This window comes from Pipistrellus kuhlii, unplaced genomic scaffold (genome assembly GCF_014108245.1).
Source record: "Pipistrellus kuhlii isolate mPipKuh1 unplaced genomic scaffold, mPipKuh1.p scaffold_m20_p_13, whole genome shotgun sequence".
Lineage (NCBI taxonomy): Eukaryota > Metazoa > Chordata > Mammalia > Chiroptera > Vespertilionidae > Pipistrellus > Pipistrellus kuhlii.
The window spans coordinates 36,142,735-36,159,466 of NW_023425438.1; the positions used below are offsets into that span (position 1 = coordinate 36,142,735).

The 16,732-nt window shown below is 44.4% G+C and overlaps 1 protein-coding gene across 1 annotated transcript in view; it reads right to left on the minus strand.

Annotated features, from left to right (window-relative positions):
• Positions 1-2,286: 2,286 nt before the first annotated feature.
• TGFA (transforming growth factor alpha) overlaps positions 2,287-16,732 on the minus strand; it is a 94,646-nt gene continuing 80,200 nt past the window's right edge. Inside the window, exons 5-7 of the mRNA XM_036435648.2 lie at positions 10,782-10,931; positions 7,876-7,985; positions 2,287-5,979 (exon numbers count right to left, since the gene is read on the minus strand). Coding sequence (XP_036291541.1) covers positions 5,972-5,979; positions 7,876-7,985; positions 10,782-10,931 — 268 coding nt within the window. The 3' untranslated portion in view covers positions 2,287-5,971. The remainder of the gene's footprint in view (positions 5,980-7,875; positions 7,986-10,781; positions 10,932-16,732) is intronic.

The following is a 16,732-nucleotide window of genomic DNA, read 5'->3' on the forward strand; positions in this document are numbered from 1 at the left end:
ACTCTATGATTAATAATTTGAGGAACTATTTCCAAAGTGGTTACATCATTTTACATCACACCAGCAATATATGAGGGTTTCAATTCCTCCATTTCCTTTCCAATACTTACTATTATCTGATTTTTTAATTCTAATCATCCTAGTGGGAGTGAAGTGGTATCTCACTGTGGTTTATTTGCATTTCTCGGTGATTAATAATGTTGAGCATCTTTTTACATGCTCATTGGCCAATTCTATGTCTTTGGAGAGATGTTTATCTAAATCCTTTTCCCATTTTATTTTTATAATTTTTTATATGTGTTTATTGATTTCAAAGAGAAAGGGGAAGTGAGAGACAAACAAATCTCAAAGATGAGAGAGAAACATTAATCGGCTGCCTTCTGCAAGACCCCCACTGGGGACTGGGTCCAGAACCTGGGCATGTGTCCCAACCAGGAATTGAACCATGACCTCCTGGTTCATAGGTTGATGCTCAACCACCAAGTCACACTGGCCAGTCCTTTGCCAATTTTCAATTAGTTTGTCTTTTTATTGTTGAATTATGAATTCTTTATATATTTTAGATACTTGAATATTATTAGATATATGACTTAAAATATTTTCTCTCATTCTATGGACTATCTTTTTATTTTCTTGGTAGTGTTCTTTTATACACAAATATTTTAATTATTTTGGAATCCAATTTATCTATTTTTTTGAGTTGTTGCTTGTGCTTTTGGTGTCCTATCTAAGATCCATTTTCTAGCTTAAATTCACAAGATTTACTCCTATGTTTTCTCTAGAATTTTATAGCATTAGTTCTTATTTAGGTTTATGATCTGTTTTGAGTTAATTGTTTCATATGTTATGATATAGGGGTTCAACTTTCTTTGTTTGCAGGTAGACATCCAGTTGTCTTAGCACTATTTGTTGAAAAGACTACTCTTTCCCCATTGTATTGTCCTGGCACCCCTGTCAAAGATCAGTTAGCCATAGAGGTATGGCTTTATTGTTGGACTTTCAATTCTATTCCATTGATCTATTCTTTAAAGCAATTTTAGCTATCCTTGTGCCAGTGCCATGCCACTTTAATTACCATTCATTTGTAGTTAGTTTTAAATCATTAACTGTGAGTCCTCCTATTTTGTTGTCCTTTGTTTTGCTTTGTCCAGATACCCTGTAATTCCATATGAATTTTAGAATTAGCGTATTAGTTTCTACCAAGAGGTCAGATAGAGATTTCCTTGAGTCTGTGGATCAGTTTGGGGAGTATTGCCATCTTAATAATGTGAAGTCTTCCAATCTATGGACTTGGGATGTGCTTTGGGTGTGCTGGGAAGGTTCTCCATGGGGGCTCCTGGTAGGCTTCACAGAGAGAGAGGTGTAAGCATCTTTTTTAAAAACTGAATTTATTGGGATGACATTGGTTTGTAAAATGATGCAGGTTTCAAGTGAAAAACTCAATAAAACATCATCTGCACATAGCATCATGTGCCCATCCCCCAGGTTAGTGGAGCGATTCCCTTGCCTAGCTCTCAATTCCATCTTTCTGACTTCCTGAGAAGGCCTCTCTCAAAGGACTTGAACTTGCCACGAAGACTTCATGGCAGCAGGGGCTCCTCTCCTCCTAGGTTAGCTGTGCAGCTGCACATCAGAGCCTGAAGCTTCCATTGGAGCAAATGTACTGAAAGAGGACTTTCCCCCTCTCTCCTACTTCCCACTCGGCATAAATGTCGCTATGTTTTAATTCCCAATTTCAGAAATTGGCTCCCTGAAAAGCCACCACCCATTTGTAGCCATATGGTACTCCTCATGGCCCTTGTTGCCACAGGTGTTTTCTTGCTTCTCTGCCTCTGATGATCCCACTTGAAAGGAGGCCCAAGCTTTCAAGAGTGCCCAGTGGCTAACATCTGTTGGACATTAAGAATACCCAAGTATGGGCTGAGGTAGGATGCCCTGGCTGGGTATGAGGTACTTGCAGCCTCAGGCATCACACCTCTCCCATGCCATCTGCTCCCTGGTGCCTGGTATATTCCAGAGGGCAGTAGGGACTGGATTAAAATCACTGGGAGAAATTTAAAATAATGCCCAAGGTTATAAAAATACTAAAGTAAAACATGGGGGATATAGTGAATAATATTGTGATAATGATGTATGGTACCAGATGGATCCTAGAATTACCATGGTGATCATTTTATAAGATATATAAATGTCTAATCCCTAAGTTGTATACCTGAAACAAATAGTATGTCAACTATCATTGAAAAATTTAATAAAATGCTCATGAAAGAAAAGTTCCAGTCTTGATTTAGGAAAACAAAAGTTCATTCCTTCATTTTTTCAAACAAGGTACAGTACAATTGAACAATGCACATTAATGAAAAAATGCAACTGCATTTTCTATTGCTCACTACTCTTTAAATAATTCAGATATTAAGGAAAAGACTGCTAATCACATTAATGCATTACATAAATCAAAATTAACTTACCACACAAAATAAATTAAAACATTAAATATTAACCTTTTCAGTGCAACATATACAGAAGTCGGAGTAACAAGTTCTAAAAAAAAAGAAAGCATCGGGTTTGTATAATAAAGAGAATGAAAAGTTGAACACTTCAGTCAGTTACTACATTAGAAAGAGGGGTTGCTTTTCAGTACTGTGTGTGTGTTTACCACTGGATCTTTCAAAGAACCTGGTAAAAATCAGTGGCTACAGAGAATAGGTCTTATGTTAGAACTTTAAGAGCATACATAGGTATAATATTTATCTGTTTCTGTGATGTCCCCCATAGTCCTGGGCTTTTGAATAATCCCCCCACCTTACTGAGCAGGTTGGAAAAAATCAAAGTGCAGATCCTACTAAAAGGGTCAGGGCCCCCTGAGCAGTGTTGGAGCCTGGTTGATCCATTCTTGCCAAAATTGCCTGGAAAAGCCACCAGTGGCCCATGTGCACTGAGACAACCTGGCCCTGGAAGACCTGGTTGGAGATGCCAGATACTTTTTTCTACTTGCAGAGAATAGTCTCCCAAGAAGCTCTAGAACCAAACCCTCCTCTCCCTCATCAAAGGGGGTGGGGAAATGTCAATCCTACCTCCTCCTCCTTTCTCAGGAAAATAGACTTGGGGGCATTCTGCCCACCTCCTCTGTTGGAACCCAATGCCAAGCTCATAGTTGCTTTTTCCACATGTGTCTGGACACGTTTTCCAGGTCAGGATTGGCTGCTGCATGTCTTCAATCTAGAGGACAATGTTTCCTGCTAAGATGTTTGAAGTTTTGGCTTGTAGAGCAGGCTCCATAGAAGATGTGGAAGCATCTCCTCCCTTTTTAAAAATGGAGTCTCTTCATTTTTCCTGAGGGAGCTATGGAAACAGCGGTGTTTCCCACTCCCAGGTGTGGCTACCTATCAGGTCAAGTCTTGGGAATGATTCCCTAATCATTAGGAACACATGGCTTTCTAAAAAGCAAGGAAACACAAGGAACCCGCTAGAAGATGCATTTTTATCCTGAAATGGGGGCATTTTACAGCTAGCCAAAGCAGTATCAATACCATAAAATGGCTCAGGGGTCCAAAGCTTGTTGGCCATCTGATTTCTAGGAATCACCAAAAGAAGTAAGACTATGCAATGTCCTGGGACGTGGACAAAGGTCCAACCAGGCCTGCCTTGACCCTGAACTTGCTTCCAACTCTTTTTAAGCCTGGTTTGCAGAGTCTAGGGAAGCGCACATTCGAGCCTGTTCATTGCATGCTTGTACAGGCACAAGGAAGGGGGCGTTGGCAGCTATGACTTCTTGGATCTGAGGACAGGGACATTCACAGACACTGAACTCAGAGACCCCACAGGGAAGCAAGAGGTTCCTCCCACTTCCACCCATGTCTTCTCACACCTCTGCAAAAGCTCTTGGAATCCTAAAGACCAGATATCAATTCTTCCATTCACTAGGTGAATAATGTCTCACAAACATTTTCACATTCGTCCAAACCTTTTAAAGGTAACTGGACCTCAAAGAGTCTCTAAAAGACTGGGGAAAGATCGTCCTAAAGAAAAAATGTGACCTCAAGTTAACAAGTAACACTGCTCCACTTCCATTAGTCTCTTTAGACCACAGTCTGTCAGAGGCTGAGGGGAAAAGTGAGTGCCCGCTGGGGTCTATAAGCCAGGATGAACTGGATTGGTCTCTGAGAGAGATGCTACATATATCAGCGTCAGTCCACACATCTGTAGGAATGGCCCAAGGAATGCAAACTTAGATCTATTTTCTTTTATAGTTAAAACCTGAGAGCTGTGTCAATTACATGGTGAGGGCCAACTGGTAAACAGATCCTATTTCTGCTCTCAGTGCTTTGGGTGCACCATGATTCAATAAAAGTGCCAAAGTCAAGACATGGGTCATATAATTGTCTCAACTGTAAGGAAGGGAGAGAAGATTCATTGAAATAGACTGGGGAAGAAGAATTAGGGGAGGACAAAGTTAACTGTTCACTTTCAGGATGTGAGGAGCTCAATGCACTGAAGGGTTACTTGGTAGAAATCTTTCCCTTTTCCCCTAATATTAGTGAAGAAGATTTTCCTCATGTAGGGAGTTTGTACATTATTTCACTGTTATTCAGTTCCTGAATTTTAATGAAAATTCCTAGGGATGAATTCTCCACTACTTGGCAGGAGGGAGGCAGTGCTTCCCACAGGCAGGCCCATGGGTCAGAATGTACCCTCACTCCCAGGAGAACCATTCCGCCCTTTTCTGAGGGGAAAGTGAGACTCTCAGAGTAGACATGGCTAGTTAGGGTTTTTGTTAATAAAACCAGCATCCCAGATGAAAACAAACAAAAAGTCATTGAAATATTTCTCCTCATGCTTGAAGATTAATAGAAAAGTTAGTTTTTTCCTTTTAAAAAATGAAGTAACAAATCAACCAAGTGACAAAATGGAAAATAAATGACCAGTTCCCCTTTCATGAATGTGGCCCCAAATGCCCGTGACTCTCAGAGGGCCCAAGTTAATCATAGAACAGTGTAGCAAGTCTTGTGTTTAACCCATGCAGACCCACACACAGGAGCATTCTTCTCTCTCCCGAACTGAGCTGACACATCTATGCTGCTGGATTCGCTAACCTTTCCACCAGAATGTATCCAGGGGCATTTATCTGAACGCTAATCTTTGTTCCCATCAGCATCTCAACCTCTGCTTCCATCTCTGTACCTCTTGGGTAGCTTTACCTAAGCCTTAGCTGTCCCAAAGAGGCCAGACATTTTTAATTGGTATAACTTTGCAGCCAGCAATACATCCATCATGAATGTAGAAGTCTAAAAGAGTTTTTATGCTTTTTACATTGACTTGAGAGATTAAAAATAAAACCATCATCCAGCTAATAAATAAGAAATTATCTCCAAGGGTGGTGGTGACATGGGAAGGTCCTCAATAGCGCATGTTTGTGGAAGACGCTGGGCTGGTTGAGGGTCTCCTGGACAGAGGACAGACATAGCTCTTCTTAAAGGTGGCATCCTCACATAACTATAAGCAGTTACCCTTTCTCCACCTTCTTCCCCAATAAATGGATGAGAAAAAACCGTAACAACTATAGGAATCTCCGGTGTTGGGCAGGATGCATGCTGTTGTGGGTCCATTAAAAAGAAACACAGTCCGGCATCCATGAATGGTAGAAGACAACTACTTCTGGACTCAGACGTTGACTGACACACACATCTTGTACTGGTATAGGTAAACAGGAAGTCCGCCCCTTGCAGTTCTTTTTTGACCAGTCTGTAAATTGTGATCCACTGATTTCCTTCCTAGGTCACACTGAATAGCCCCAAGCAGACAGGTTCTTGACAGAGTTTTGAAGGAAGGCCCACACAAGACAAAAGGCTGCACAGCTGATTGCCGGCAGAGTAGGAAGGTCTGTCAGCATGTCCTAGGCATCCCTTGCTGGGCCGTCCATTCTTCATTAGGCTGCTTCAGTCCACTTGGCCAGATTCCTCTTCTGGGATCTTCAGACCACTGCAAGGAAGGAAAGACAGGTTAAGATCTATGGGCCAGACCCCAACCATGCTGGCCAAACAGACTTGAGACAGAGATGCATCAGCCAAGGTCACCAAGTTCTCTTGGACACTCAGACTCAAGTCCAAATTCTGCAGGTTCAAGTTCAGGGGAAGCAGCTTTTGAAGCTGTGCTTTCAGTGCCAAAAAAAGGCTGACCAAAAGTGAAATGAGTTGTGGCAGAAGAGAAATGGGGATGTACTCTGTTTTGTGGGCCTCAATTCAACTGGAGGTGATTCGACCCAGTCTGTGGCTAGCACCCTCATAAAGTATGGTTTAGTGGGCAATTCATGAGCTGGTCTAGGGTTCTGGTGGTAGGATCACTTCCTCTAAGGCCATATAAGAAAGGACCCAGTTGTTTCTCAATGAGTGGGGGCCCTGAAGGCATCCTCTGTGGCTGTAGTGGTGAGGCAGCATGGACCTCATTCCCAGCAGCTCCCCAGTCAGCCTGAGCAACTTCCTATCCTCGTCCCTCTCAAGGTTCCTCCGGAGGTGGGGAGGTATGCCTCATCTCAGAGACAGGGGCTTCAGCCTCAGTGGCCATCTCTGGAAGGCCAGATCTATCCCCAGGCTCAAGGCTAATGTCCTCTCAAATGTGGTAGAGAAGAAGTAATATTAAGGAAAAACTTAACTCTGCTCTGGATGACTCTGCTGAGGTGTGGACAAATGGTACAAAATTTACTATGAATTTTCTTGAAAGGTATAAATAACTTTTTTATTGGTGCTAAAAGACAAAATAAAATTTACCTCCATTAGCTCAATGGATGGTCCCAGAAGTAGTGGAAGAGAGATATGAGTGAAGTTTTCAGGGACCTTGGTTCTCATCCTAGTGCCCCCTTTCTCCTTCCATGGACTCATGGTGGGACCCCAGAAGGCCTTTGGCAGACTCAGTTTACCTGTATCACCCACAAATCCTCCTCTCCATTAAGCTATTTTGAGGATTAATGGATTAGCATCCTCCCAGATCAAAAGAACTGCCCAGGCACAATTACTGTGGTTCTTGAAATGAAAAACAAATGCATGATGCTCCTGGCCCTTCCGTTCCCTCCGGGTTCCCTCCAGGTCAGATACCGTGAGGTTTAACAAACACCTCAGTTGCTTTTCTCCCTAGGCAACCTTGAGCTTCTGGAATGTCAACTGTTTATCAGAGAAGGACAGCTTTGGTGGATAAGCGTGGGGCAATTGTCTCCGACCAACTACTTCCTAAAAAGAAACTTTTATGACGGGCTCTATTGCACTGCAGAAAGATGTGAGACTTCTCAGAGCTTGTCTGGATAAAGGAGCAATTTGGCTCCATGAGCCCCAACCTAGCGATGCTCAGATGCGGGCTTCTGAGATGTGTGTTGGTTCACGTCTAGATGACCAGTCCGCTTTGAGGATGTTGAAAAACATACATGAAACAATGAAAAACGTAATGAAGGACACAGGATTTAAGAGTTTCAAGGGACCTTAGAGACTTTCCATAGACCAGCCACTCACTCCACAGATGAGAAAAGGGAAGTGATTTTTTTTTTAAGAAAGAAAATGAACATCTATTACCTATCCACAGCTGGGGATACATGACACTAGATACTTTATGTCCATACTTACTCAATTTGCACAACATTTTAAAATAGGAAAACTGAGGCTCAGAGATGCTATGTAACTTGTTCAAAGTCACACAGTCACCAGTAAGGATAAAAGAGCTCCCCTTTGTATAAAACACACTTTAGGCTAAATTAAACCTGACTTGATAGACAAATATCCTATTTTCTCCCTTTACCTGCCTCATCCTCCAAGAACCTCTGCCCTGACCTGGAGAAGGTGTCATTTTCTCCCCCAAAGGGGAAAAGGCCCCTCCTCAACGCAGCCCCCTTACCTGTTTCTGAGTGGCAGCAAGCAGGCCTTCCTTTCAGGAGGGCGCTGGGCTTCTCGTGCTGGCAGATGAGGGCCCGGCACCACTCACAGTATTTTCGGACCTGGCAGCAGCTGCAAAGACACAGAGGACACGGTTGAGGCAGGAGCCTGGCATGAGTGCCCAGCTGGTACACTGTCTGCCCGAGGGGCCTTCTGGGCAGCTCTGGGCTTTCAACCAGCCTCCCATGGGAGCCTCCAGAGGGACAGACGCAGCAAGGGACTGATGGCCCGGCTGGGTGGTGGCCTTTAGGGCAGATGCTGGACAACAACAAAGACACCCATTGACCACCCCAAGGTCCCAGCTCTGTTTGTGCAACTCTGCTCAGGGCAACTGGGCTCCAGCTTGCCCGACTGTCAGAGAGGCCCAGTCACCCACCCATCTGCCCGCCCCATAAAGCAGCAGAAGGGTAATTCCATGAGTAGGACTGGGACAAAGCAGCCCCTTCAGGCTGGCAGGGCTGTGAGGGCTTGGGAGGGGGGCAGTCCTCCATCAGGTATTGCCAGCAGTGAAGCAGGGAATGTGGATGGGCTGAACTGACTCATGGAAAGAACGAGAGACTGAGGCATGGATCTCAGTGGCTTTGAATCCTTCTCTGAGGACTAACATCCTCCAGTTGGGGCAAAGCTAATGTCCTGGTGATCCTGTGTTATCCAGAGTCCTGAAGCATTAGGACTGCTCCTGCCTCCTTGGGTGGGCAGGAAAGAACAGTTTGTAGAGTTAGCATGAAAAAAGAATCAGAGAACCTATAGAAGGTCAGAGGAGAAGCACTGAGTCATTCATTATCTAGAGCACATGTGTCAAACACAAGGCCCGCGGGCCAAATCCGTCCCGCCAGGCCTTGCAATGTGGCCCGCACCGCGCTGTCATCACTGCACTCCACTGCGTTTCTATCACAATGACAGTTTATGACTGTTCAGTAAACCATTCGGCCCACGATTTAGGCTGGATTTTAGATTTTGGCCCCTTCTCTGATTGAGTTCGACACCCCTAATCTAGAGACACTGATGGCAGTTTTCCATGGAAGTTCCATCAAAGACTTCATTTCCCAACCTTAATGTATACTAATATGTAATCTATGAATCCACTGGCCAGGGCTGGGAGAGATCTCTTGGCTGACATGAGCCCGAGAACAGACAAGGAAACAAGCCTGTTGTGCTTCCTTCCCTCTTGGTGCCTGGTAGCAATTCATGATCCCCAGCCCTGGGAAGGTTCCTGGGACCCCTGAGTCTTTGGACAGCAGACTGAGAAGGGGCCCTGCAATACTTCTGCCCAAGGTGTACTGGTGCAGTGGCCAGCAGTCTGCCTGGATGAGTCCCTCCTGAGTTACATAGTCCAGGTTGGGACCAGCTCCTCCTATGCTGATACCAGATCCATCATTGATTGCTGTCTTGCAGTCAGCTAGCCAGGTGGGCTTGCCCCAGTCATGCCCCAGGCAGGAGCATCCCCAGGGCAGTGAGAGCAAAGTCTTTTTATCTCTCTGGCAGGGGATGAGTTGGTCCCAACCGACTCTGCAACTCAGGATAGCCCCAGACATCTAGCAGCCTGGTGAGCATGAGGGCTTAGTCTCTGGCTCAAAGATTCTGAAGTTGGTATCTGGCAAGGACGGGCTGGCAAAGGACAGAGAAGTGGGACTGGCTGCCTCCCTGGGAATGAGAGAGGCTGTCCATATCCTTGTTTATTCTTGGCTCCAAAAAATCTAGTGAAAATGAACCTTTAAGCCCCTCTGGAGAGGTGCACGTGGGCACTCAGTCTTATTCTAAGGCTCTAGGAGCCCCCTGGCCACAGAAATAGGGCAGTGAACGTGATGGGTGAGCGCAGGTAGCCAGCCAGCCATGAGAACTGATGCCAGTAGTCCATTAAGTTGCTACTGCCCTCCCAGGGAGGGTCTTCATGAGTGGCAGAATCTGAGCTCTGCCCTAGGTTGGACCAGGGCTGCTTGTCCACTACCTCGAGAGATGTTTTTCCAAGATAGACGGGAATGGAACAGATAGTGCTAGGAGAGGAAGGAAAGGCCAGCCCCGTTCAGACCTCATCTCTCACCACTTAATGCTGGCTTATTCCAGGAGAGGGGTGTGAGCAGGTTGTGGCTACTGTCAACTAGCTGGGGCTCTAAAGCGCATTTTATTCATTGCCAGAACCAGGGAAGATATGGGCGAGCAAACGGGGGTCAGAAACATCTGAAAACAATCTCTAATGGTCTGGGCCAGTGGTTGGCAAACTCATTAATCAACAGAGCCAAATACTAACAGTACAATGATTAAAATTTCTTTTGGGAGCCAACTTTTTAAAACTTAAACTTCTTCTAACGCCACTTCTTCAAAATAGACTCGCCCAGGCTGTGGTATTTTGTGGAAGAGCCACAGTCAAGGGGCCAAAGAGTCACTTTTGGCTCATAAGCCACAGTTTGCCGACCACAGGTCTGGGCTCAGGAAGGCTTCCTGAAAGATGCAAGGTGGAAACTGAGTTTTGAAGGATGAGGAGAGCAGAGAAGTGCAAAAATGAGGAAGGGCGGTCATTAACTTGACATAATAGTAACAGTGGCCTTCGACACGGCTTTAGGATTTGCAAAGAGCTCCTGCCCAAAAGAGGCTGGGAACTGTTTCCAGTTCACTCTGGAGCACCTGGATGTTCCATCATGAAATAGTGAAGGCTCCAAACCCAACAATGAGAGAGAGAGGGACCTACTGTTGGGACCCTCCCAGGACATGTGCCCTTTGACAGTTTGGCTGCCACCAAAGTTCCTCTTGGCTTAGCTGATACCAATCAGACATCACAGCACAAACTGCGGTGGTGACCCTGTTATCAGGGCATGCTGCAGATGTGCCTGGGAGGGCGGGAGACCTGACCGTAGGGCAGCAAATACTCACTGTATCAGCACACACGTGATGATGAGGCCAGCCAGGGCCACGACGGAAACCACCACTAGGGCGGTGATGGCCTGCTTCTTCTGGCTGGCGGCCACCACGGCCAGGAGGTCTGCATGCTCACAGCGCGCTCCGACATACCCAGAGTGGCAGCTGGGAAAGAAAGGGGCATCAGCACACTCTACGGGAGAAGGTCTTGTTCCCCCCAACTCCTCAGGGAAAGCCTCAGAAAAAGCCCAAAGGGACCCCTCCAGGTGTCAGGAAAGTCACCCCCACTTCCCTGCACAGGCACCTCTTGCTTGGAGAATGAGGGCCAAGGAACCAGCTTTATCACATGGGGATGAAAGGTGCTGCTGAAGCACTTCATTGTTATTGTCACCAAGCCAGCTCTTGGGAGAATGAAGGAGGCAGCAAATGTGTTTATGACACGGAGTTCATTTTGGCAGTTCATAAAAATTGAGGTTATTTTTAAACCAAATGTGTATATTCAGAATTTCTGATGATGAGCTTAAACCAGCAGGAGACACAGGCTGTGGTTTGCTTATCTTTTTTACCCGTATTTTCCGGCGTATAAGACGACTTTTGAAACGAAAAAAAGTCAACTGAAAATCAGGGGCAAAAGACTAAAATTGCACAAAAATTATCTGCAGATCTTGACGGCAAAGTAAATCTTTTCTTTGAAGTGGGGGGTAGTCTTATACAGTGAATACAGGCCTAAACCTATGTTTTAACTGTAATATTAGGGGGTTGTCTCATACGCCAGTAAGTTTAATTAGCTCTGCAAGCATTTACCTGGTGGCCCAGTGCACGAGGCACATACTGACATTAGAGCCAGCACTGCTAACTAGTCATTGTAGGACTTGTGAAGCCACTGATCTGTGAACCCTGGACCTCATTTCCAACAACAGCTGGCCTTTCTCCACTAGAGGATTAGTAAGGGCACAAGATGTCATGTTCGTGAGATGTGTGTAATCTAAAGCAGTGTTTTTCAACCTTTTTTGGGCAAAGGCACACTTGTTTCATGAAAAAAATCACGAGGCACACCACCATTAGAAAATGTTAAAAAATTTAACTCTGTGCCTATATTGACTATATATAAAGTAATTCTCTTGAATAGGAATCAAATAAACACAAAGAAAGTATTTTATAATTACTTTATTGTGAAATATTAAGTAAACAAAATAGTGAAAAATTATAAAATTCTTGTCTTGTCTGCACCTACGGCACACCAGACAACATCTCGCGGCACACTAGTGTGTCGCGGAACAGCGGTTGAAAAATGCTTATCTAAAGGACACCATCCACACAAGCCACTGCTTTTACTGGTATGGCTACTATTCAGAGGCTCTTTGGCATCACACATTTCAGTAACAGCCTCCTCCTATGTGCTAAAGGCGAATGCTGCTTCTTCCATCTCGCTCTGGCCTCTCCTACCCACCTCCATCCCCCGCCCCGATTCTGGGGCAGCCACACGTGCTTCTCACGTGATGATTCCTTAGGACATGTTCATAGGAAGTGATGGCCATTTTCTGATGCAGGCATTTCCCCTCTTCAAAGCATATTCTTCTTTTCAATAGAAGATACTTAGCGTACACTTTGGTTCTTTTGTCTGAGGTGACTTTCAAATTGTGATGAAAATGTTTGATCACCTCGGCCTTCTCAGGTGGGGAGCCTTCCTTCTCACAGGGAACTTCCCGGGGCAGCCTTGCACCAGACACCACACCCTGGTTTTAAGTTTTGTTTTGCTCCCCCTCAGACATGGCAATAATAGCTAAACTTTTGTTTTTTGAGTACTTTTTGATGAAGTAGATAGCCTTCCAACCTCACTTTTAGATTAAAAGACACCCGAGGAACATGGAAAAATGAAAAGGAGGTAAAAGGTCGGGGTGTGCCAGCCTATTGTGCCAGTGCTAGCCTCAGAGGCATTCATTTGTGAGTCCCCTAAACCTGTGCTCCTGGCATGCCAGAAGGGCCCTTGGAGTTTGGTCCTTGGAATCTACTCCCTCCACTTTATTACCACTTTATCAACAAGGTTCCAGCTAATCCAAGTTGTCTCACCTTCTTCACTAGCCCAGTGTCAAATAAACGGGTCCAGCATATAGGCACTTAGGACACACCGGCCTAATGAGTGAATACTACCCTCCCACTTGCCCATTTCAACTCCTATTACCTTATTTGCCTGGACAATTATTACTCACTCTCCTCCTCAGATTCCATCTCAAATACTACATTTTCCAAAAAGATGTAACTTACAGACCCACTCACCCATCCATTCATCTTTCATAGCTCTTTCCATGGCTCTCCCTTTACCTCTCCTCCTCCTCTGAATGCCTTCAGGACTATGCCCACCTCTCTGACTGCCCTTCTACTAGCCTCACTGTCAGGCAGACTCTATGCTTTTGTGGGTAAGACCTATTAATACAAAAACTGTGAACCATTTAACAGAATGGGCTGGGAGCCTGGGCTTTGTGGTATATAGTTAGATTTCTAACCAGGAGTTGCAGCCAAGCCAATAGCACTTCTCTGAAGACAATATTAGTGCAGCTTCTTTCTAGAGAAGAGTAGTGGTGAGGATTAGCATAAATATCTGTGAAAGGTCCAGGTTATAGGTGGGTGAACACCTATGAAGCAATTTCACTTGGCTTGAAATGTTCCTCCTTTAACCTTCAGGCTATGGGAGAGACTGATCCTACCACCTCCCCAACCACTTGATTCTGAAAACCCTATGAATTAACAAATGAATGCTGGGAATTCTAAGAAATCCTATTTAAATAAAAGGTGTCAGCCAGGTGCTAATTACAGCATCTATCATTTATCAAGGCAGTAGGCTAACCTCCTACATGAATTATCTCTTATTGTTATTTTTTTTTAAGGGAGGGAGGGAGGGAGGGAGGGAGAGAGAGAGAGAGAGAGAGAGAGAGAGAGAGAGAGAGAGAGAGAGAGAGAGAAACATTGATGAGAGATGAGAAACATCAATCTGCTGTCTCCTGCACACCACCCAATGGGGATCTAGCCAGCAACCCAGGCATGTGCCCTGACCAAGATTTGAACTGGTGACTTTTTGGTGCACAGGACGACACCCAGCCAAGTGAGCCACACCCAGCCAAATGAGCCACAGTCAGGGCAAATGACCTCTTAATCTGAACAATCACAGAGCATGTAAGCTCAGGGCTATATTTACCTTGGTTTGCAGATTAGGAAATGGGAACTTCTAGAAGTTTAAAAACCAATACTCTCAACTATGAAGGCTAGCTTTCTGGGGTAATGCAAATTAGTTTGGATGATACTCTGGGATAGTGATTTAATGACAAACTCACAAACCTCATAACAAAACAGGAATATGGGCTGCTGACCGCCCCATCAAGTATGGAAAATTGCAAAGATGCCCCAAATGCCCCTTAGAAAGAGAACATCTGGGCTAGGCCACATTTTGTTGACTTTCAAGTTCTTCCTACCAGAGAAATATCTGTGTGTTCTGGGTCCTTCACAGTCAGCTCTGCCTGACTCAAAACAACCCTAACAATGGTCCTAGCACATTAAGAATGTCTTCATGCCAACTCTATTGCCTGTCACCTCAGTGTTACAGCTGCAAATGCAGCTGAGCCTTGGACATCACAGGTTTGAACTATATGGTTCACTTATATGTGGATTTTTTTCAATAAATACCTGTATTGTTTGTGATCCCTGATTCGGAGTCCACCAATATGTAGGGCCGACCATATGCATTTATTTACGGCATTTATATAGGGGACTTGAACATCTGCAGGCTTTAATGTTGGTGGGCAATTAATCCCCTGTGAATACCCAGGGATATCTAAAATTTTGGGCAGTCGAAAGTTAATATGTGGATTTTGGACTGCGTGGAGGGTGATTGTCATTCAAGGGTCCTCTGTACTCAAATCTCAGTCTCACTGGGTTGGGGAGCCCAATGTGCTCTGAATGAAAACTTACCCAGTGTGGCAAGGAGGCACCGGGGTGACTGCCTAATAGGTCATGGCCTAGGTGAGCTCTGAGAATAGCAAGTCTTAGCCCCAAACAGTCCAAATGTAGTAGAGAGGCAGAATAGCTTGTGGTTTTGATGCTTGGGCTTTCCTAGCACAACCCAGGTCAAAATCACTCTGAAAATGGGGTGTTTTAAAGAAAAGACCAAAGGCAATTCTGATGAAGGCAGAGCTGACAGCCACCATGAAGGTTTTACCAGTGACATCAACTCTAGTTGCCCATTGGAATTGCCTGGAAAGACTGAAAACATGATGATGTCCAGGCCACACCCTAGACCAACTGAATCTGAATCTCTGGGAATAAGGCCTGAGCATCCCTATTTTTAACGCCCCCAGATGAACCTACTAGGCAGCCAAAGTTAAGAACCATAAGTTAGACCTTCTGGCCTTTAGGTGGAGAGGAGGTTCTATCAATGGGGATGCTTCCCAGATGGGGGAAAAAGGAAAGGTTGGTGACTATTTTCTTGGTATTTTTTTTTAAACATCCCAAGCTTCTACTAATATTAGACTTAATTATGCTGATTATTTTAGGTACAAGTTACACAAGGAAGGGAAGAGTCACTTCACTTGATCACAAATGAATGACACTTAACTCAGCTGCTATACTCTCCTTTACCTCAGGTAGGTACTAGTTTCTACCTGACTGCACATAAGAACTATCTGGGAAGCTCTGGGAAATGCCAGGGCCAAGGTCACACCCAGGAGTTGACCATCCCATTGCTCTGTGTACCCAGGTGATTCTAGTGTGCAGTCAGGCCTAAGAACCACCAAGGTAGAACTATCATTTAACTACACAGAATCAAGAACCAACAATTCAAAATCTGCCACTTCTCCTCCTCCCTCCCCAATTCTCTCCTCTACCCCCCGCCCCGGGGGCATTTCCTCAGGGTGATGGCTATAAAATGGGCCACCTTATATGAAGTGCAGGAGAAACAGAGTTGTTTTACTACTATTTACAATAGGGATCTGAATAAAATAGGAGTTATCTATCACGAAGGGGAATGGGAAATGTGTAGGACTGAACTTTCAAAAAATATCATTTGACCATTCAGATTTCAGCTGTCTAGAGTGGGTTTTGCCAAACACAAGTTCCTAGGATGCTGTTTTGCCTTCATAATGCTGAAAACGAGGCTCTGGAATTACATTTAGGCTCTTTTTCCTAAAAGAAGAAAGAAGTGCATAAAAAAGAAAGTGTAGCCTAGGAGGGCAAGGAGGTTGTCTGAGCTGTGAAGGAGGTTGTCTGAGCTGTGAAGGAGGTTGTCTGAGCTGCAAACGGAGCAAGTGTAGATAGAGATAAAAGGCAACATGCTCCAGCCAGAGGAGTCCCTGAGGCCTTTGTACAATATTTCTGTTCCTGATTTATCTGAAGGTTACTTTGGTGCTTTTCCTAGAAGCAAATTTTGTGGCTGCAGATCTCTCTGTTTTAATAAGAAGAGTGAAAGTATCTATGTCTTTCATTCTCCTCTGTTGAGGGCTTGAGAGTCCTCCCCTGTCAAGTTGCTCAGTTTCCCCCTCAAGTCCCTTTTGTATGTGGTTCATAGTGAGCATCCTTTTTAAACTTTAAAGAAATACGATAAAGCATGTAGAGCTGTGCTCTTGGAATTTTTTTCTTAAGAAAAATTTTCCCCAACTAGAGAAGGAATGTTTCTAAGCAAATTGTAAGGTATATAAATGATAATAAAGCAGACAGAAAAAGAAATAAGAAAAGAAAGCCCACATTGTTACACACCCATCTCTTCAAATGGCAGTCCAATGAACATGTTCCCTTCCAGACTATTTCTATGTAGTTTTTAATACAGTTAAGATCTTTTTTTCTATTTTTGTATCAGTTCCCCTCTTCACCATTTTACTACATCATTTGAAACTCTGCAAAGCCGTTTAAAATGATGGTATGGTAATTTATGGTCATGGTTTACTTCACTGAATCCTTACCATTTAGGCTGATCGAATTTT